General features: G+C 42.1%; 1 protein-coding gene across 5 annotated transcripts in view; it reads left to right on the top strand.

Moving 5' to 3' along the window:
• Nucleotides 1–23,169, top strand: part of CDH17 (cadherin 17) — an 86,552-nt gene that overhangs the window by 35,907 nt on the left and 27,476 nt on the right. For all 5 annotated transcript variants that reach the window (XM_043880455.1, XM_043880458.1, XM_043880460.1 and 2 more), the window contains exons 4-11: nucleotides 3,415–3,549; nucleotides 4,443–4,581; nucleotides 6,775–6,933; nucleotides 7,041–7,240; nucleotides 11,666–11,797; nucleotides 12,118–12,268; nucleotides 16,575–16,790; nucleotides 20,579–20,655. In XM_043880455.1, coding sequence (XP_043736390.1) covers nucleotides 3,415–3,549; nucleotides 4,443–4,581; nucleotides 6,775–6,933; nucleotides 7,041–7,240; nucleotides 11,666–11,797; nucleotides 12,118–12,268; nucleotides 16,575–16,790; nucleotides 20,579–20,655 — 1,209 coding nt within the window. The remainder of the gene's footprint in view (nucleotides 1–3,414; nucleotides 3,550–4,442; nucleotides 4,582–6,774; nucleotides 6,934–7,040; nucleotides 7,241–11,665; nucleotides 11,798–12,117; nucleotides 12,269–16,574; nucleotides 16,791–20,578; nucleotides 20,656–23,169) is intronic.

Below are 23,169 nucleotides of genomic sequence, written 5' to 3' on the forward strand. Positions count from 1 at the left end.
TTTGCAACCTCATGGACTGTAGCCCACCAGGCTCTTCTGTCCATGGGATTCTCCAGACAAGAATACTGGAATGGGTTACTATTTCCTCCTCCAGGGGATCTTCCCAACCCAGGGCTTGAACTAGCGTCTCCTGTGTCTCCTACATCGGAAGGCAGGCTCTTTTCACTACTGAGCCATCTGAGAAGCCCATTCTCTACAGAACTGTAAAGGACACAAAAGCACAACCACTTGTAGGGAATGGACGCATGTGATAATGTGCGCCAGATAAGTGAACTAACTTAAGACATGCAAACGCGTATTCGAATCTTTGAGAGCTCACACTTGAAGGGGACTTACTAGGTAGAAGTGACATGATTGGGCTTCATTTTCCTGTTCCTGATCATATGGGGAAAGCTTTCAGTCTTTCACCACTAAGTATAATATTAATATTAACTGTGGGTTTTTCTTGTATATCCTTTATCAGGTTGAGGAATTTACCTTCTATTCCTGAATTGTTGCATATTTTTCATCATGAAAGGACATTGGATTTTGTGGAATGATTTTCTGCCTCTATTGAGATACTCATTTGGTTTTGCCCTTTATTCTATTAATATGGAGTATTAAATTAATTGATTTTTGTATGTTGAATCAGCCTTGTATTCTGGGATAAATGCTGCTTGGGCATGATATATAATTTTTTGTAGTTGCTAGATTCAGTTTGCGAGTATTTTGTTGAAAACTTTTGCATCTGTATTTATGAGAGATATTGCTCTGCAGTTTTATTGTATTTTTTTCTGGTTTACATATAAGGATGATACTGGCCTCAAAGAATAAGTTAGGAAGTGTTCCATATTCTTTTTTTTTTTTTTTGGAAGTATTTGTGAAACTTTGGTGTTAATTCTCCCATACTTGTTAGGTAGAATTCACCAGTGAAGTTATCTAGACCTGGACTTTCCTTTGTGGGAATTTTTTAAATTACTAGCTCAATCTCTTTACTTGATATAGTTCTTTTATTCTTTTGTCAATTTTGGTTCAGTTCAGTTCAGTTCAGTCGCTCAGTCGTGTCTGACTCTTGTGACCCCATGGACTGCAGCATTCCAGGCCTCCCTGTCCATCACCAACTTCCGGAGTTTACTCAAACTCATGTTAATTGAGTCTGTGATGCCATCCAACCAACTTATCCTCTATCATCCCCTTCTCTTCCTGCCTTTAATCTTTCCCAGCATCTAGGTCTTTTCAGATGAGTCAGTTCTTTGCATCAGGTGGCCAAAGTATTGGAGGTTCAGCTTTAGCATCAGTCCTTCCAGTGGATATTCAGGACTGAATTCCTTTAGGATGTACTGGTTAGATCTCCTTGCAGTCCAAGGGACTCTCAAGAGTCTTCTCCAACACCACAGTTCAAAAGCATCAATTCTTCAGTGCTCAGCTTTCTTTATAGTCCAACTCTCACATCCATACATAACTACTAGAAAAAACATAGCTTTGACTAGACGGACCTTTGTTGGCAAAGTAATGTCTTTGCTTTTTAATAAGCTGTCTAGATTGGTCATAACTTTTCTTCCAAGGAGCAAGTGTCTTTTAGTTTCATAGCTGCAGTCACCATCTGCAGTGATTTTGGAGCCCCAAAAAATAAACTGTTTCCCCATCTGTTTGCCATGAAGTGATGGGACCAGATGCCATGATTTTAGTTGTCTGAATGTTGAGTTTTAAGCCAACTTTTTCACTCTCCTCTTTCACTTTCATCAAGAGACTCTTTAGTTCTTCTTCGCTTTCTGCCATAAGGGTGGTGTCATCTGCATATCTGAGGTTATTGATATTTTTCCCGGCAATCTTGATTCCAGCTTGTGCTTCATCCAGTCCAGCATTTCTCATGATGTACTCTGCATAGAAGTTAAATAAGCAGGGTGACAACATACAGTCTTGACGTACTCCTTTCCCAATTTGGAACCAGTCTGTTGTTTCATGTCCAATTCTAGCTGTTGCTTCTTGACCTGCATACAGATTTCCCAGGAGGCAGATCAGATGGTCTGGTATTCCCATCTCTTGAAGAATTTTCCACAGTTTGTGGTGACCCACACAGTCCAAGGCTTTGGCATAGTCAAATTTGGTAGTTTTTGTCTAAGAATTCATCCATTTCACCTAGGTTGTCTGATTTGTGAGAAAACGGTTGCTTGTATTATTCTATTTAGATTTTTTTATCTCTGTAAGTTTGGTAGTGATGTTCCTTTTTTTTGGTTTTTTTTTTTTTTTTTTTTTTTCCGGTTGTTCCATGCGTGGCTTGCAGGTTCTTAGTTCCTCAACCAGATATTGAACTGGTTGAGGTAAGTCCAGTTGAAGATTTTTTTTCTCTGTATTGATCTTTAAAAAAACAAACAAAAAACTTTTGGTTTTGTTGATTTTCTCCTTTGCTTTTCATTAATTTCCACTTTACATTTCCTTCTGCTTGCTCTGGGTTAGTTTAGTCATCATTTATTTAGTTTCTTTTTAAAAATATTTTTAAAATTTATTTATGGCTGCACTGGGTCTTCATTCCTACATGTGGGCTTTCTCTAGTTGTGGTGAGCAGGGGCTACTCTTTATTGCCATGAGCGGGCTTCTCATTTCAGTGGCTTCTTTTTTTGTGGAGCACAAGCCATTTATTGTTTAAAAAATATTTCCTTAAGATAAATTCTGTTTAGCAATGTTTGCTATTAAAGGCTAAAAACATTTTATGCCTCAAGTTATTTCCAAAAGGATTATGCTAATTTATATTTTCATTAATAATATATGTACTTCTTTACATTCTTGACAAGAGCTTTTACAACATTGCTATTATTGATTTTTAATTTGTGAATATAGAAAAATATATTAAAATTGTTAATGAGGTTGAATGACTTTTATGTCTGCTCCATTTTACGTAAATTTTCTCTTCCATGGTCTTAAAAGTACTATAGCTATCCCATGATCATTGACATTTTCTTCATTTCTGAAAAAGTGAGATTTTCATACAGAATTTTATCAAATAAAGCCACTTTAAAGTTGTTTTCCTTAACATTAAAATATCTCTTAATCTTTGTCATAGTTTTTAGAAGTACTAAATGTTGTCTTTTTCATCCTAGCAGTGAAACTACACGTCTTAATGTTTCTTAGAAGCTAGTAGTAATACGGCTCTCAGATATTCCCAGAAAAATCTCATCTAACTCTAGCTATAATGTAAAGTACCAATTGATTTTTGTAAATATATTGAATTAAGTCATATGTTGTTTCTTGAGGGAAATGTAGTTTGAATGTTAGTTAATATTAAAGCAAACTTTTAGAATGTATCCCTTTAAAAGCTTAGCAATTCTTATTTTGGTGATTGTGCAAATGAAAATGTTTCCTGAAATTGGTGACTTATTACAAATTCTACAACATTGCTTTTCCTTGTGACTTAATCTAATTTTTGCTTTTTCCCAGTTTAAGGCCAATCCTCCTGCTGTGACTTTCAAACTAACAGGGGAGACAGATGGGATATTTCAGATACAACCTGACGGACTTCTATATCACAACAAAACCCTGGACAGGGAAACAAGAGCTGTTCACAGACTCCAGGTGAGCTGACGCCAGACAACGGACACTAACTCCAGTCTCTGAGCACTGGAAATATCACTGACACACTCATCCCCAGCACAGAATACCATTTCCACTCTCCTGACCCTAATGACGTGTTTGCACATCTCATTTGTCCACATTTTTTTTAAACCAACTAGAGAGTGATTTGGTAAAGGTAGCCTCGTTTTTAGGCTTTTTGACCAGGGTAACCCAAGTTATACTGCCAAGGCTCTCAGACGGGTCACTCATCCCAAGTAAGGCCCTACTTAGGCACCTGGATTAAACCACTCAACACTTCTCTGATGTTTCACTGATGTCTCGCTCTGGCTGTTGGGTGGGCTCTGGCTCTGCAAGGAAGGCAGCATCGGTGCTAGATGGCACACCTTTGGGCCTTGCAAGAAGCAGCAGTAACCGATGACCAAAGTCAGAGTCTGACTAAAGAGACCTCCTCCCTCTCTCCCTTAGATTTCATGGTTTGTATGTGAATACACAGAAATGGTAGAGAGCTAACTGTGGGTAAAGAGCTGGCCAAAAGCTTTCTGTTGGTAAATCTGCAGACTGACCACTAAAGTGCCTCTGTCTAATAGCACGTGACGTTTCCATACCCTCAAGGGTCAAAGTGTCCTTATTTCACTGATTCTAGCTATTTAGAAAAGAGCATGTCCAGTGTCCAGCATATCACACTGCTGGAAAAACACAGTCATGATTAGCTAGGCTTAACTGATAGGGCCCTTATTTTAGCAGCCCCCAATTTGGGCTTTTATAGGTGTCTTTCTCTCCTGTAGTTATCAGATTATTGGTTATTTGGGCTCTAATTTCCTTCAAGTGACTTTTGGGTGTGTGATATGAGGTTCAGACTTACCAAGAAGGTTTCCTTTTCCTGTCAACATCAGGTCTCAGCCCTGGATGCTCAGGGCAATACAGTGGAGGGCCCGGTCCCTGTCACCATCGAAGTGAAGGACATCAACGACAACCGACCTGTGTTTCTCCAGCAACATTATGAAGGCTCAGTAAGGCAGAATTCTCGCCCAGGTAATAGGCAGGAGCCTGGAGATATTTGGCAGAATGGCAGATTTGTGTGGTTAACAGCTATGGCTATCATTCATTAAGTGCTTACTATCTTATTTAAATTTCATTTATCGTATTTAAATTTCACAGCAATCCTCCAGGATTTGTTTTATTATACCCATTGCTCAAGGGCACAATTTCTCACCCTTGGCACTACTGACATCTTAGGCTCTATAATTCTTTTTTGTGTTGTTGTGTGTTTTTTTTTTTGGTCAGGGGCTGCAGTTCTGTGCATTATAGGATGTTAGCAGCTTCCCTGACATCTATCTACACATCAGATGCCAGGAGCAACACTTCCCTTCTTTCTGCTTTGATAGCAGAGATGTCTTCAGACATTGCCAAATATCTCTTGGGGGCAAAATTACCCCCAGTTAAGGACCACTATCTTAGGGTGAGATTTTAGAATACCTTACAGCTCTAGAGGGGCTTCCCTGGTGGCTCAGACAGAAAAGACTCTGCCTGCAATGTGGGATACCTGGGTTCAATCCCTAGGTGGGGAAGATCCCCTGAAGAAGAGAATGGCAACCCACTCCAGTATTCTTGCCTGGAGAATTCCATGGACAGAGGAGCCTGGCAGCTACAGTCCATGTTGTCATCAAGAGTAGAACATGACTGAGTGATTAACACACACACACACAGCTCTAGAAGGGTAAGCTTACTTTCCCACATCCTCCCAGGAATCCACATTCTCATGGTCACTGCTGGCTCCCAGTTCTTTTTCTTCTCTTCCAACTCCTAGCTATGGCTCATCCTTTCGCAATTCTCTTAACTTTCATCTCCAGGAAATCCCCTCATCAAAAGCTAGGTGTGTGCGGTAGGCTTTACTAAAGATTTAGAGAAACGAAGGAGCATCTTGTCATAACAGTGCACAAAATAAACATGAATATTAGACTTTGAGTTCTCAAAAAGACTCTTGGCCATTTCCATTGACTCACTCTCAAGCTTCCTTCTGTGTTACTTAATGTTCCGTCTCATTTTTCAATGCCCACTTCCAGTAACTCAGGAAGAGTATTCCTTTCACTTTATTATGTAGAGTAATTTCATGTGTCTCAGTACCTGAGGTTGTATACCAAAGGTTCACTGCTGAACTGTGCTAAGTAATAATCTTGCAGGTCTTATTCTTCACCAATAGGATTTTCTAGTTCAGTGGTTCTCAAACTTTTTGGTCTTAAGGCCTTTGTATTCTCCTAAAAATTATTACAGCCTCCAGGGAAATTTTCCAAGGATATGTGGCTTATATCCAGTGGTATGCTGGCAAATGTTAATAGCTATCTCTCTGGGCGGGGGGGGGGGGGCAGGAAAAAAACCTCTGATTTGTAGCATTTGTCAATTTCTGTGGTATAAGTACTCCCACCATAACCCATTTTAAACTACCAATGTTGTTAATAATTGACTCACAGAATTCCTGGAAATTCAACTGGGTTGTACAAATTGGCTCCACTATATCACTGGTTATATCTACCAATAGTTATCATATTTGAAATCAAAACTGAGAAATTGAAAAATTATTTAGTAATTGATTTAAAGTAATTATCACATTTTAATAAAAAGAACTGTATTTTCGAAGATAGAAAGAATTGTTAAGAACATGGCATTGTTTTAGTCTTTACACATCCTTTAATGTTTGGATTAGTTGAGAACAATTGGATTCTTATGTCTGTTTTTGCATTCATTTTGTGGCCATATACTGTTTTGGTTGAAACATTTAAAGAAAAACTCTCAGATATGTAGTTGGAAAAAGGAGTATTGTAACAGTGTTTTCAGATAATTGTGAATACTCTTTGACACCAGACAAAACTCAGCAGGGGATGGTTTCTTTATTGTTGGTTGCAATGTGGAATCTGAAACTGTATCAATGTTTTTTGGGGGTATTCCTTTATGCTAAAATGCATCAATTTATCTTGTGATTTGGATGGGTCTTTTATACATCTATGACCTTAAAAACAGTCTCAAAGACCCCTAGAGGTTCCTGGATCATACTTTAAGGAACTTCATCCTAGGAAAAAAGAGCAGAATAAAGATTTATCCCACACTAATATGAATTATGGCACATTCCTCCACTCTATTTCTGCCCCTTGGAAGGCAAATGTGTCTATGGTTGGTTTGGGTATCATTTAATATCTTTTTTTTTTCCCCTGGGTACATTTTGTTAAACAGGAAGGCCCTTTATGTATGTCAATGCTACAGACTTGGATGATCCAGCCACACTCAATGGCCAACTTATTTATCAGATTCTCATGCAGCTTCCCAAGGTCAACGATGTCATGTACTTTCAGATCAACAACCAAACGGGAGGAATTTCACTTACTCCACAAGGTGAGTTAAGTGATGCCCTCATGGGACTCTCTGAATCAATACAAAGGACCTAGATCCGTATCATCTTCAGAGACATTTCCTTTTGTTTTCTCTCCTACTTCCCATAGGATCCCAGGAATTGGATCCTTTGAAGAATCCTTCCTACAAGCTGGTGGTCTCAGTGGAAGACATGGGAGGCCTGAATGAGCATTCCTTTAGTGACAGTGTACCTGTGGATATTACGGTGAAGGAGAATATTTGGAAAGCGCCAGAACCTGTGGAGATTGAAGAAAACTCGACTCAACCTTACCCCATTAAAATCACTCAGGTAGTGCCCAAGGAATGCTAACAGCCTGCCCAATCAATGCACTCACATTGTCGGGGCCCAACCTCATGGTCTTCACTGATGTTTTTGCATAGTATCATTATAAAGCAAACTAAATAAACAAAATCTCTGGCCCCAAGTCTCTGGAGTTTGCCATCATGGGTGAACTCTGGACTGTACCAACTTAGATTCATGTGTGCTAAGTCACTTCAGTCATGTCTGACTCTTTGTGACCCTATGGACTATAGCCCACCAGGCTCCTCTGTCCATGAGATTTTCCGAGCAAGAGTACTGGAACAGGTCGCCATTTCCTTCTGCAGGGTATCTTTCTGGCCCAGGGATCGAACCCAAGTTTCCTGCATGGCAGGCAGATTCTTAATCATCTGAGCTACTAGGGAAGCCCAACTTACATATATTTGAGTTCTAAAAGAGAACTTTACTCATCTTCATTTTCTAAGTAGATAATGCTGATTTCTTTTTCTTGTCTATAGTGTAAGATATGGTTGAGTTGTATGTGGTACTTGTGCATGATTTGAATTTGAGACTGCGAATTATTTTTGAAAGGTTGCTTCTTATTCCGGTGGGGAAAATCTTGATGTGAAAGATTCGCCCCATCATAGGCTGAGGGGCAGAGATAGGACTGGCCAAGAGTAAGAGCTGAGTAGACAACTTTTATCTTTGGAGCCCACCCCCTTCCCAACGCCATCCCTTTGTAGGTACCTCCCCTCTCCCTTCAGGCACTCCCCTGGTCCCACCTGTGTCTCACTCTGAGCCTCCTCTTCCTGCTTTAACTCCTGGAAATCCACTCTGGGGCCCACCCAGATCTGATCTTTCCTGGGAGATCAGGAGATTTCTTGACACAGAAAGAGCTGTGAGTCGGTGGAAGAGCACTGGATTTGGAAGCAGATAAGTAAAACCACTGCTACACTCAATATGCCAGAAAATTTGGAAAACTCAGCAATGGCCACAGGACTGGAAAAGGTCAGTTTTCATTCCAATCCCAAAGAAAGGCAATGCCAAAGAATGCTCAAACTACTGCACAATTGCACTCATCTCACACACTAGTAAAGTAATGCTCAAAATTCTCCAAGCGAGGCTTCAGCAATACGTGAACTGTGAACTTCCAGATGTTCAAGCTGGTTTTAGAAAAGGCAGAGGAACCAGAGATCAAATTGCCAACATCCTCTGGATCATCGAAAAAGCAAGAGAGTTCCAGAAAAACATCTACTTCTGCTTTATTGACTATGCCAAAGCCTTCGACTGTGTGGATCACAATAAAATGTGGAAAATTCTGAAAGAGATGGGAATACCAGACCACCTGACCTGCCTCTTGAGAAACCTATATGCAGGTCAGGAAGCAACAGTTAGAACTGGGCATGGAACAACAGACTGGTTCCAAATAGGAAAAGGAGTACATCAAGGCTGTATATTGTCACCCTGCTTATTTAACTTATATGCAGAGTACCTCATGATAAAGGCTGGGCTGGATGAAGCACAGGCTGGAATCAAGATTGCCAGGAGAAATATCAATAACCTCAGATATGCAGATGACACCACCCTTATGGCAGAGAGTGAAGAGGAACTAAAAAGCCTCTTGATGAAAGTGAAAGAGGAGAGTGAAAAAGTTGGCTTAAAGCTTAACATTCAGAAAACTAAGATCATGGCATCTGGTCCCATCACTTCATGGGAAATAGATGGGGAGACAGTGGAAACAGTGTCAGACTTTATTTTTTTGGGCTCCAAAATCACTGCAGGTGGTGATTGCAGCCATGAAATTAAAAGACGCTTACTCCTTGGAAGGAAAGTTATGACCAACCTAGATAGCATATTAAAAAGCAGAGACATTACTTTGCCAACAAAGGTCCGTCTGGTCAAGGCTATGGTTTTTCCAGTGGTCATGTATGGATGTGAGTGTTGGACTGTGAAGAAAGCTGAGCACCAAAGAATTGATGTTTTTGAACTGTGGTGTTGGAGAAGACTCTTGAGAGTCCCTTGGACTGCAAGGAGATCCAACCAGTCCATCCTGAAGGAGATCAGTCCTGAGTGTTCATTGGAAGGACTGATGCTGAAGCTGAAACTCCAGTACTTTGGCCACCTCATGCGAAGAGTTGACTCATTGGAAAAGACCCTGATGCTGGGAGGGATTGGGGGCAGGAGAAAGGGACGACACAGGATGAGATGGCTTGATGGCATCACCAACTTGATGGGCATGAGTTTGAGTAAACTTCGGGAGCTAGTGATGGACAGGGAGGCCTGGCGTGCTGCGATTCATGGGGTTGCAAAGAGTTGGACACGACTGAGCGACTGAACTGAACTGAACTGAAGTAAAACCACATTCTTGCTCTATTACCTCAAGGACTGATCATAAAAAAAGAAAGTGAAAGTGAAGTTGCTCAGTCCTGTCTGACTCTGTGTGACCCCATGGACTGTAGCCTGCCAGACTCCTCTGTCCATGGGATTTTCTAGGCAAGGATACTGGAGTGGGTTGCCATTGCCTTCTCCAGAGCATCTTCCCCACCCAGGGATTGAACCCAGGTCTCCCGCACTGCAGGCAGATTCTTTACAGTCTGAGCCACCAGGGAAGCATAAACAAGTCATTTATTATTTATGAGGAGTTGAGGCAACTTCTCACCAATAAAATGGGGATAACGACAGCTCTTTGCGCTGTGGCGGAAGTTGATTAGTATCTGTGAAAGTGGATAAAAGGTATTAACATTATGAGGCAGTTCTGGTCTCTAGTACTCCTATTTTTTGTTTAATGGCGCTGCTGTTATTAAGGGGTCCTGGAATGGCCCATCCCACCGTATCTATCATCTAACTTAAGATTTTTATTTATTGAAGTTTTTTAATGTGAAAAATGTTTCACCTCCTTTTATTTATTTAATTATTTATTTAATTGGAGGATAATTTCTATACAATGTTGTGTTTGTTTTCTGCCATACAACAATGAGAATCAGTCATAACTGTATATATATCCCTTCCCTCTGAAGCTCCTCTCTCACTGACCCTCCTGTCCCCTATCCCAGCCCTCACAGTGCGCCAGACTGGGCTCCCTGTGTTATATAGCAGCTTCCCACTTATTGAATGTTGAATTAATGAATTTCACCTTTGGAAGAAAAAAATGAAAGCAAGAAGTATTCTGCTTTACCAGATAATAAAGTATACCCGGACTCATTACCTAAAGAATTTCAGTTTGGGTTCCTTTATGAAAGTCTTCCTATTTATTATTCAGGTTGCCTTCATAAAGATTTGTAAATGCTAAAAAAAAATGCATATACTTATTTTTTTCATAGGGCTGTCAAAGAAAAGAAAATATAAACAGCCACAGCCAATACCCAGGCCTGGGAAAAGTACTCCGTGTGTCTTCAAACTGAGGAAGAAGAGTGCAAGGGGACAAGATGGAAGAACTTGGGCTGAATTTGTAGGGCATAATGGGAGCTTGCTTACAGCCAAGAACATGATCTTTGACTTGGAGCTTAAATAACTAGAAAAGGACAGTAGTGGCTCCTTGATACCCTTCTGAAACTGTCTTTGAGAAAATAGAATAGAATAGTGTAGAAATTTCTACACTAAACTAAGTACAGGACCTAAGTGTAAACCTAAGTGTAGGACTTGAGGCAAGTCATGTAAATATTCTGTGTGCTAGTTGCTCCATTTATAAGATGGGGATAACAATAGTGTCTACCTCATGAGACTGCGGATTTAATGAGATACTTTAAAGTATTTAGAATTATGTCTGGAATGGGGCACAACCCTCAAAAAGTATTGTTATTAGTAGTAAGTAGATTATCATATAGGCTAGGCTCTGTCTGTAGCAAGTAGATGGGACTTACTATTGAGTTTATTGATTTTTATTTTTTTTTTTGCCAAGTTATTTACAAAACAACACTGGGAGTTGGCAAATATTCTTATCCCTAAAGTCTATGAGATTAAATATTTAAGGGAGAGATGTTCTTTATTTATGTATCACTTGTCTTAAATAACAGCATGGTGAAGAATTGAAAGTGTCTCCTATCTTTACTGAGGAGTTTTGGGAGCTTGTCATTCATCATGGCTTAGTCCTCAGATAATGCCAGATACTAAGTATATCTTGTTTCTTAAATTGGTGTTTCGTGACAGGAAGTCTTCACAGCCAGCCTTCCAAATGAACAACCTATAGACTCTTCAGAGGGTTCACAAAGAATTGCTTTAGGGCAGAGAAACACCGCTATGTGCTTATTTGGAGCAATATAACAGTGAAAAGGCAAAAAAGGAGAGGGATTATTTTAGGTTGAAAACCAAAAATGTAATTTAGCAGTTATGAGAAACCACAGACATCCAAACAAGGTTGTCAGAAATTTCAAATGGAGAGCTGAAAATTGCTTATTTCCTTTACAGTTCTCTCCGTCCGGGTCTGTCTTTCCTCACATTTCGCTCTGGGCCCTGTAGGTGCAGTGGAATGATCCAGGTGCTCTATACTCCTTAGTGGGCAAGGAGAATACACCACGATTTCCATTTTCGATCGACCAGGAAGGAGATATTTATGTGACTCAGCCCTTGGACCGAGAAGAAAAGGACGAAGTGAGTAAAACTAAGAGGAGGTTCACGGGTGACAAGGCAAGGTCCTGTGCCCATGGAGATCTGAGAGCAGAAGGGATTTTACTTAACACCCGCACGTCCGCCACCAAACCCCCAAACTGTGTTCTGAACCTCAGTGCCTTATTGCTCTCAAACACATGGAAATAACCCCACAAATTTGATCCATTTTATATTTTCTCATTTCCCAGTTCTAAATGAATTGAAAGTAAGGGGATAAATGAAATAGTCTTGAAATAGTTGTTTTCTCTGCCTTTTAAAGAGGATGATGAAGGAGTCATGTTTTACCTCTGATCTTCTTATAGTATGTTTTCTATGCGGTTGCAAGGGATGAGCAGGGAAAACTACTCTCAAAACCACTGGAAATTCAAGTGAAAGTGAAAGACATTAATGATAATCCACCTACGTGTCCATCTCCAGTGACTGTACTTGAGGTCCAGGAGAATGAACAAATAGGTAAGAAAGTGTGTGTCTGTCTTCTTTAACTCTGTAATCCCTTTCTCCTCCCTGTTGGGTAAATGGTGGGCAGGTAAACCTGACTGGGGATTGGTTATCCATGCCCAACACAGCACAGAGGTAGAATGCATTTGGGGACTCACACAGGTACAGTATTTCAGCAGGGAATATGCGAGAAGTGTTCTAAAATGGGAGTTTTCTAACTACCACCCCTACTCATAGCACTTTTCCTGCCACTACCGTTGTTACTATTACTATTACTACTACTGTTACAACCCTCACACCCGCCCTGAGCGCCGTAACCACTTACACCAGGATCCTGTATAAATGTGTAAGGTTATCTCATCTGCACGGTTTTCCCATAGATTCTTATCTGCCTTCCAAAAAAGTCAGTGACAGATGTAACCCCATCAAATTTGCTAAATAATTTAAGCAAACATTCACACTCCATGTTAGATACCCTGCAATTCACCCTCTCTAGGAAGCTGGTAAAAGCTCATGGGGCTTGAAGATGAAGTTCAATTTCTATCTGTTTTTGTCCTTTTGTTCTTGACCTGCTTCGTTTCTTTGTACTGTGCCAAGATAGCTTTAGTTTTGTGCAAGAACAACTACTATTAGAACACTGATTTCTGGGGGTTTTATGACTTCACTGGATTTGGGACTCCTCTTATCTATTACTCCTTACTGCTCAGCTCATTGGTTGTGCAGAAGATCTTTGAAAACCTCTGTAGATGATACCTCAAGTATCTTTGCGTAGGGTCCAACATTTCGTGTATTAGTCATCTATGCTGCATAACAAACTGCTCCAAAATTTAGCAGCTTAAAACAACAAACATTTATTATCTCACAGTTTCTCTGAGTCAGGAATCTGGACATGGGGTGAGTACCTTTCATTCAGAAAGAGAGAGAGTTAAAAAAAAATGGCAAGTAAGATGAAAGTCAGTCTTTTTATAACCTAATCTCACAAGGGACATCCCATAACTTTTGCCATATTCTTTAGAAATCAGTCACTAGGCCCAGCTCACATTCAAAAGGAGGCAGTTACACCAAGGCGTCACTGTCAGGAGTGGGGGGACTGCTGGGGGCCATCACAGTGGTGGCCTGCCTTACTAGGGAGGAGAATAGTGCTAGTTTTCTGAGACTAGTAAGGATGTCATTGTTGGTAAAACAAATTGTTCAAGGGTGCAGCCTCTCCAAAAGTGATAATTTATTTTGTAACGATGTTTCGCAGTCTTGAGTTGTGGACTTAATGGACCAGGAATTCTCATAAATCAACACAGAATGAGTCTATTCTAATATATAGCCTAAAAGGGCACCCCCAAAAATGTCCCTGCCTTTTGGGGTCTTACTATCTAGCTCGCTAAAATACTAAATTATTCTTTCGTATGTTTATATTCTCCTGTTTGGTGTCTTGTATCGGCCAGAAACTTGTGAGACTCACGTCCCCAAGTCTCAGCAGCGCCAACTTTAATTCTGAAATCCCACTTGCCACCAACACCTTTGTGTTCACACCAGAACTTTATCCTCTCATAAAAGCCCCACCTCCCCAAAGTATTTCTCAATGCCCCAAGAAATGCTGTATGTACCTCTAAATCAGTTTGGGCTGCCACTTGTTCCTGGCCTTTGTCACTCGGAGACAAGACACTTCTTTTTTTTTCCCCATTTATTTTTTATTAGTTGGAGGCTAATTACTTTACAATATTGTAGTGGTTTTTGCCATACATTGACATGAATCAGCCATGGATTTACATGTATTCCCCATCCCGATCCCCCCTCCCACCTCCCTCTCTACCTGATCCCTCTGGGTCTTCCCAGTGCACCAGCCCGGAGCACTTGTCTCATGCACCCAACCTGGGCTGGTGATCTGTTTCACCCTAGATAATATACATATTTTGATGCTATTCTCTCAAAACATCCCACCCTTGCCTTCTCCCACAGAGTCCAAAAATCTGTTCTGTATATCTGTGTCTCTTTTTCTGTTTTGCATATAAGGTTATCGTTACCATCTTTCTAAATTCCATATATATGTGTTAGTATACTGTATTGGTCTTTATCTTTCTGGCTTACTTCACTCTGTATAATGGGCTCCAGTTTCATCCATCCCATTAGAACTGATTCAAATGAATTCTTTTTAATGGCTGAGTAATATTCCATGGTATATATGTACCACAGCTTCTTTATCCTTTCACTCCTGGCTCATTCATAAAGTTCTCCGCTCCCACTGAGTGGTGCCCCCTACCAGAATTTCCCTGTCATTGATGCCAAACAGTCCTGGTGTCTCTGACAGCTGGAGGGTTCCCCCACAGTGAGGGAAGACCAGCGTCCTCTGTGTTACGCTCAGCTCACTTGCTGGGGGAAGGGTCCCGAGCAGGGCTGCTCAGACGCCAAAGTGAAAGTGAAAGTCTCTCAGTCGTGTCCGACTCTTTGCAACCCTATGGACTATGTAAAGTCCATGGAATTCTCCAGCCCAGAATACTGGAGTGGGTAGCCTTTCCCTTCTCCAGGCGATCTTTCCAACCCAGGGATCGAACCCAGGTCTGCCTCATTGCAGGTGGGATCTTTACCAGCTGGGCCACAAGGGAAGCCCTCAGACACCAAACCATCACAGAATTTAGTGAGACGCACTTTCATTCCAGCACACAGATGCTTTTCTTACAAGGGCAGATGCAGATTCCAAAGGTGACTTGGTTGCTTGTGAGGACGCAGAAATGGCAGCTGCTACCACGCTAGACACACGTTCTGATGCCTCTCCTCCCCTGGCCAGGAGACACGCCTGCCAGAGCAACCCCCTTAGAGGCATAACCTAAGTACTGCCATTCCTTCTCTCACAAAACCCTCCAAATCTCCCTGTGAATCAGTAGATGCAAAGTAACAGGGCGTGGGGATAAAGCCAGACTCCACAAGGGGGATACATATCCAAGTTCTAGCCCTCACGTGGGATTCCGGCTGGCTGTGTGTAGATAAACGCACAATTCCCATTTAATGCAGCAAGATGACCCAGCATCTGTCAGAGCTCATCCAGACAGACCTGGGTAGAGCACTGTGTTGTGACCAGACTTCTAGAACTCCCTGGACTGAGATGCTCACAGAATTAAAACTTAGGTCCATAAACTGCAGCGAGGCAGAGAGGACGCCTGCCTGCTCTCCGCCCCGTGCTGTCTTTATCTCTGGGGTGGAGTCAGTCTCTGTCGTTGTTCCAGAAACTTGCTTAGAATTCAGCACAGTTGGCTTGTCCTTCCCTAGTGCTACCATTTGCCTTGTGCAAATGTGCAAAAGGGCGGCTGTAACAAATGACCACCAACTCGGAGACTTGAAAGAACAGAAATGTATTTGCACACAGTGCTGGAGGCTAGAAGTCTGTGATCAAGGTGCCAGCGAGGGGAGAATCCTGGCCCCTGGTAGCTCCTGGCATTCATTGGCTGCTCCTGGTGGTCATGCTGCAGTCTCTGCCCTCTTCTTCACATTGCCTCCTCCTCCCTGAGTGTCTCTGTTGCCTTTTCTGAATTTAGGGCTCACTCCACATCCAGGATGGTTCATCTCAACACCCTGACTTGGGTCCTCCTGAATTCATATGGTGAAGTCCTAGCCCCCGGCACCTCAAAGGGGGACTATCATCTAGAGACAGGGTCTTCAATGTCATTAGTGTGAGTCTTAACCCAGTATGACTGGTGTCCTTCTGAGAAGAGAAAATCTAGATAGACACAGAACGGGGGAAGACTACATGCAAACACATGCAGCCGATGGCCATCTATAAGCCAGAGATCTCTGAAGAAATCAGTCCTAGCACACCTTGCTCTCAGACCTCTAGTCTCCAGAAACTGAGAAAATAATTTGCCGTTGTGAAAGCCATCCATTGTGTGGTCACTTTTTTTTTTTAATGGCAAGCCCTAGCCAGCTAAAAATGGACTTCCATGGTGGCTCAGGCAGTAAAGAATCCGCCTGCAATGCAGGAGACCCAGGTTCCATCCCTGGGTTGGAACATCTCTGGAGAAGGGAACAGCAACCCACTCCAGTATTCTGGCCTGGAGAACTCCATGCACGGCGGAGCCCTGCGGGCTATAGCCCATGGGGTCGCAAAGAATTGGATGCGACTTAGCGACTAACACACACATATGCAGCCAACTAAGACGCTGCTCCACACACTGCACTGCTGAAAAGGTTAGAAGCACCAGCATCAATCTAAGAACTTTATTCTGCTTCTCACGGTTACTTCCAGTGCCTTCTAGGAACCCGATTCTCCACGGAAGCCATTTTTTAATAGGCTAAAAAGAATAACGGATGGGTTTCCTTCTTTCTTTCCCTACAGGGAGCAGTATTGGAACTCTTATTGCTCATGACAAGGATGAAGAAAACACTGTCAACAGTGTTTTAGAATACAGAATTGTGGATCAAACTCCCAAAGTTCCTCAAGATGGACTGTTCCTGGTCCAAACATACCATGGAACACTCCAGTTAGCGGTGCAGCCATTGCACAAGCGGGACACTCCGCAGTACAACCTGACCGTAGAGGTGTCTAACCAAGGTTAGTGTCACTTTCACGGTGTCGAGTGAAAACACTTGTCTTCTTTCTAGCTGTGATTGTTAGGCTGCTCTGATGCCTGGGTGTGTTACAAAGGCTGCCATTGAAAAAGGTATTGCTTCCCACATAAAACAAGCCCAGAAGCCAGCATGGGAACGGCCAGAGTGGCAGCTCAGAAAATGTGATTATGTTTGTTTCCTGAGAAGTAGATGCCCAAGAGGAGATTAAATATATAAGGATTTTATTAGGGGAACTGCCTATGAGAAAAAATGGAAAGGGATACAGAGGAGGCTGGAAGAACCATCAGACCTCAATACGAGCCTGACCCTGAGTGAAGGAGGGAAGGAATGAAAGTGCTGGGGAAGCTCCTGGTCAAAGGGAAGTTCGGCAAGGTCATCGGAGGTCCAAGGTTGGCTGTGGAAGGAGTCTGTTGTCCCCAAAGGCAGGCCTACTTAGCCTGCCTGCCTTGTTCAGGCACTGCTGGGGCAGCCAGTGGGAAGCAAGGTCTTGGTGCACACATGGTGATGGGTTTCAGAGCCCGGCAGCTCGTTGTCAATTAAGATCCCTGTTGTTAGAAGTTGTTGGCAAGCCTCGTTGTCATGGCCACTGTGATCACAAACAAGAAAGTTAGTTGTATTTCTCAAGTCTCCCTTTCAGACTCAAAGGCTTTTACTATATGACAGTGAAGGAACTTCTGGAAAGCTTTGCCTTCTCCTGTTAGCTTCTAATTGGCCGTTTGACGATATCAGGAAACATTAATCTTTATACTTTATACTATTTCAAAGCAAGTGGCTTTTAATCTTTGTGAAGTCATGAGACCCTTTGAGAATCTGATGGAAACTATGAATTCCTAAACAAATGCATATGTTCTCAGATAAATTGCACAGACACCCAAACATACTCGACCTCAGAGAAAGGCTTATTTTAGGGTCATTAATACTTATAAGTTAAGAATCTTTCTTTGAACTAACTGGTACTGTGTCTTAAATAACCAAGTAGTTCAGTAATTATTATGCTAGGAGAGAAAGATTATATAGGTATGCTGTAGTAAAGAGCGTCATTTCACATTGTTCTTCATATTTTTTTTTTTTATCCAGATGTTGAGATACTAAAGAGAACTGAGAGTACTGGGGTTTACTCGGCCCCTAAAGCAGGAAGTTTGAGACAGAGTAATTTGGCAAATATAGAGGGCCTAACATAATGCTTAGCATTATGCTAAGAGGTACAACGAAAGTGGGTATAATAAATCATCCCTGTCTGTGATGAACTGACAATTTCACACCATTAGCCAGCCATTCTTCCAGTGGTTACTGAGTATTTACCTTGATTGAGATACCATTCAAGATACTGGGAATGCACAAATAAATAAGACCCAGTGTCTGTCCTCAAGGAGCACTTTTTGTTAGAGGAAATGGACAAGTGAATAAATAAATTATAAGGAATATGTACAAGGTAGCCCATGAAAGCAATGAGTGACTCAGTGGAGAGGGAGGGAGAACTGATAAAGCTTTCTGGAAGAGGTGTCATTAATCTGAGTTTCAGTGGATGAATATGACATGTTACAAAACAGTGTAAAGACTGACAGAGAAGAAAGTCCATGTGCAAATGCATGGAGACCTAAAGCAGTTTGATGCCATAAGAGCATAAAGTGGAAATCAGATTACAAATTGTCTATATACATGAATACATCTATAGACTATATGGACCAGATTATGCAATATATTTATATGTAAATATATGTGTGTTGATGGAATTAAACATTCAGTTGTGTACTACAGAAAATTAGTCAGTAGACTATAATTAGCATAGTTTTACATAAATTCAGGGAAGTGATTTTATTTACATAAAACCACAAGGCTCACTGCTGGTCCAAATGAGGCTTACTTGGAATAGGCAAGTGGTAAGTTCAGGCCCTGGGACCTCTCCAAATCTCCAGACATTCTTGCTGTCTACAAATGTCCTTGGGGCTGGACCCAGCTTTAATTAGCATCCACTTATTTATAAGATGGTTATTATTAGGTTACATGCCTGGCCTTGTGTCTGGTGTGTTGAGAACAAGCTCTGGAGCTAGGCAGCCTGAGTATGTTTGTCAGCATCCCAGGAAAAGAAAGCCCCCTTCAAAGAAGTAACCAAAAGGAGAGTCAAGAAGTGATTGTCTGTAAAGCTGTGGGTAGGGGTTATGGAAAGCCAGCAGGAGGTGTGAAGCACAGTGGAGTCATTTTTACCCCAAGGTGAGAAGGGGCAAGGGAAGGGCCCTCCCCTGAAGGAGCAGGCCCTGGGCCTGGGGCTGTGACTCTAGAGGAAGCTGCTGGCAGTGGGAGCCAGACTCTGACTCTGTGCTCCTGCCCTTCCTCAGACCTCCTGCCAGTGCTCCCCCTGGCAGAACTCAACTGCTACCCAGAGGGCCAGGATGCCCGGTGATGCTGTTCCTAAGGTCAGCCTCCAGGGCACAGAGCAGGGTGAAGGGCGGGGAGCAGATGGAGAGGACTAAGGAGCACATGGAATCAAATTCTGGCTTGACCACGAGCTAGCTGTGGGACCTTGGTCAAGTTACCCTTGGCTTCCTCGGTTGTGAACGAAATGAAAATGGTAATAGTGCCTACATCACAGAGTCAGAGTGAAGATGAAGTGAGTCATGTAAGCAAAGCACTTAATACCGTGCCTGATACACAGAGTGCCAGCAATGTCTCTTATGATGAGAACCTTGATTTTGTTGCTCTCTGCGTTTTGTAAACTGACTACCACACACTGATTTCAAGTAACTTGCCCAACCTCTTACACATCTGATAAGTAGCAGAGACAGAATTTCAGTGGTGGGGTTCCAGAGCCCAAAGTCTTAGCCATTGTATGATACAGGCTTCATGGTTGGAATAATGGAAACGTGGATCCCATCCTGTTGGTCTTCATGTGGCTGTTTTTCTGGGGATCCCATCCCTACCCGTACTCCATGCTCACCTTGCATCCAGGTTGACTGCTGTCTCTGACTAGGTCTGTGAACTGTCAAACCCACCCCTCAAAGCCACTTTCCAGGATTCTGTCAGCTGCCTCTGGGTAGGCATGCCCTTGGAAGAGGGCTAATTGTATCGTGGGCTTCCCAGGTGGTGCTAGGGGTAAAGAACCCACCTGCCGATGCAGGATACGTAAGAGACGTGGGTAAAATACTGGGTCAGGAAGATTCCCCTGGAGGAGGACATGGCAACCCACTCCAGTCCTCTTGCCTGGGAAATCCCATGGACAGAGGAGCCTGGAAGGCTACAGTCCGTAAGGTCACAAAGAGTTGGACACGACTGAAGCGACTTTGTACACAGACACACAATTGTACCTTGCCTCCCTCACTTGGGCCTTCCCTTTATGGCGGCAGAAGAGATAAGGACAGTGAGTGCTGGAAGTGTTCAGAGAAGGAAAGACAACCTTCTGGGATGCTCAAAGAAGCTGTCTAGAAGGACAGTTTTGCACTGGGCTTTGAAGGCTACAAAAGTTTCACTAGTCAGAAAAGAGAGGCTGCTTCCCAGAAAGCCTGGCTCAGGAACAAGATTTTACCAAGGAGGAGGCAGGTGGGTGGAGCGGGAAGCCCAGAGGAGCCTCTCCCAGGGTTTTCTTCTGCCCCACCTTGGTGACCTACACGTGGGTGTTGGTGGGGAGCAGAGAAACTCCTTGCCACGCACTTCGCAGGTCACTAGTCAGATTGTGGCATGGCTGTCACTGTACTTGCCAATTGTTTTTCTTGCAGATTTCTGATCTTAATGCATGATTTTCAGAGAAAATTTTTGTGATATGCTTTTGATTTTCAGACTTCAAGACCCTCTGCTTTGTGCAAATCAACGTTATTGACATCAACGATCAGATCCCCATCTTTGAAAAGTCAGATGTGAGTAGTCGTCACCTTGTTTTTGCTTTACTTTGTTTATATTACCTGACCCCTACTTCTGGAATAGAGACACAAATAGTAGTTAGGGATAATGCCAGATTTAATATCTTAGTTAATACGCTGGTAGTAAACTCAGGCCTTGTCTTCAGTGCAAATCTTCTGGGAACAGTAACATTCACTGTTATAGTATCTGTGAGCATCTGTTTATAAACTTTTGCCAACAGCTCATTTATTTCAAGGACTGCTTGAAAGCTACAAGCACAGTCTTTGTCAAATTGAGACAAATTGAGTGGCTGCTTGCAGTTTGCCTTTATATATTTTGTGTGTATAGGACAATAAATAGATTATTGCTAGATTCTCAAACAAGAATTTTTAGTCAAAATTTAAAATCTGGCAAAATATTGGCAATTTAAACCCACCTTGCAATAATTGAATAAGAGTCCCGTAGTCATATATGGATGTGAGAGTATCTGAAGGCTGAGCGCCGAAGAATTGATGCCTTTGAACTGTGGTGCTAGAGAAGACTCTTAAGCATCCCTTGGACTACAAGAAGATCAAACCAGTCAATCCTAAAGGAAATCAACCCTGAATATTCATTGGAAGGACTGGTGCTGAAGCTGAAGCTCCAATACTTTGGCCCCCTGATGCAGAGAGTCAGTTCATTGGAAAAGACCCTGATGCTGGGAAAGATTGAAGGCAGGAAGAGAGGGGATGACAGAGGATGAGATGGTTGGATGGCATCATTGACTCAGTGCAAACCCTGAGAGATGGTGAAGGACAGGGGAGCCTGGCGTGCTTCAGTCCATGAGGTTACAAAAAGTCAGACATGGCTGAGCAACTGAATAACAACAACAAAGTCGAAGAAAAAGCTAATCTCTGGTTTATGCCAAAAGAATGTGCTCATGACACTTGCAAAAATGAGAAGAACTGGGCAAAAAGAGCAGGAGGAAAAAGATCAGCTGACTACATCAAGAAGAATTCAAGCTAATTTATTGTTAATGTGGGCTTTGAACTTGGCAGTAGTTTTATCATTGCTTCCCTTAAAATGGATGCCTCTATTTATTTATTCTGGAGGAGAGAGAAGCTGTTTTGACTAGATTGTTATGTTTGAAGTCAGTGATGAGGCAGCCCAGAGTCTTGTGATGATGTTCATAAATCAAAATAAGGATAAAGCTGTGACAAAGAAAGGGAATTGATTTACAGGAGGGTTTGCAGAGGTAAAAGGTGTGACAATATAACTTGTGTAGCAGGCACTGAGGTTAAGTGGGCATGAGATTAAGAGCCTGTCTCTTCTCTGTCTCCATTCTCTTGGGTATTTGATCTTTTCTGTGTGTTATAGTTTCCTCGCATTACATCTAGACAGTGCTTTTAGACTGAGGACAAGAGTTCTGCTTTAGGAATCCCAGAGCTTGGAAAGGCAAATGGGGCTCTGGAAAGTGTGAGTCCACTTCTTTTGCTGCCATGGTCCACTCCTGGACCCTGCCTGTTATCATCTTCATGATCGTGATGCCAAGAGACATGACCTGGGGGATTTTCAGTGGAGGAGTGAGAGATTAGCAGCACCTGCTTTGGAGGTGGACAAGCATGGATCTGAAACCCAATTCTGGACCAGCTAGCTGTGTGGTCTTGAGTGGGTTTTTTTTTTTTTTTCCTTCCCAATTATTTTTATTAGTTGGAGGCTAATTACTTTACAATATTGTAGTGGTTTTTGCCATACACTGACATGAATCAGCCATGGATTTACATGTGTTCCCCATCCTGAACCCCCCTCCCACCTCCCTCCCCATCCCATCCCTTTGAGTGGGTTTTACCTCTCCAATCTTTTGCTTCTCTGTCAAATGGAGATGATAACACAGCTATTCAGTAGGGCATTTTGTCTTGTTGCTTATCTTTATTGAGCACTTATTATGTGCCAGGCATCCAGAGGTTTTATATGTATTATCTCTGTAAATCCAAACAGAAAATGTAAAATAGCTTCCATTTTTATTATGTCCAATGGACAGAGGATGAACTTGAGACTTTAAAAAATCAGATAACTTATTTCAATTCACCCAGGTAATAAGTGGCAAGCCTAGGATTCATAGTGAGGCCATTTGACTCCAAAGTTCAGGCTCTTAACAACTATTCTCTGATTGATTAAGAGTTAATTAAAATGATATATGTAAAGTGCCTGTCACATTGTAGGTACTCAATACATAGTAGCTATTTATCTGTCTCATTACTAAGAACTATAATGATAGTTACAGTTATTAAATATATTGGATGCGGGTGGGAGAATCTGTTTTAGAATCCTATCAGTAGCTCCCTGAGACACTGTTTCTTGGTGTAACGGATATCAGTCTACAAGTGTGACTGGTGTCAAAAGCAACTGCATTTTGCTCATCAACAGGAAAAACATGCTTGGTAAGTATTGATGTAAACTATGACTGTGTCCATTCTGAAACCCGAGGCAAGTTTGTTCTTTAACAATTGTGCTTGATGACAATGGACATTCTCATTGTTTCTTTCCCCTAT

This window comes from Cervus elaphus, chromosome 21 (assembly GCF_910594005.1).
Source record: "Cervus elaphus chromosome 21, mCerEla1.1, whole genome shotgun sequence".
Lineage (NCBI taxonomy): Eukaryota > Metazoa > Chordata > Mammalia > Artiodactyla > Cervidae > Cervus > Cervus elaphus.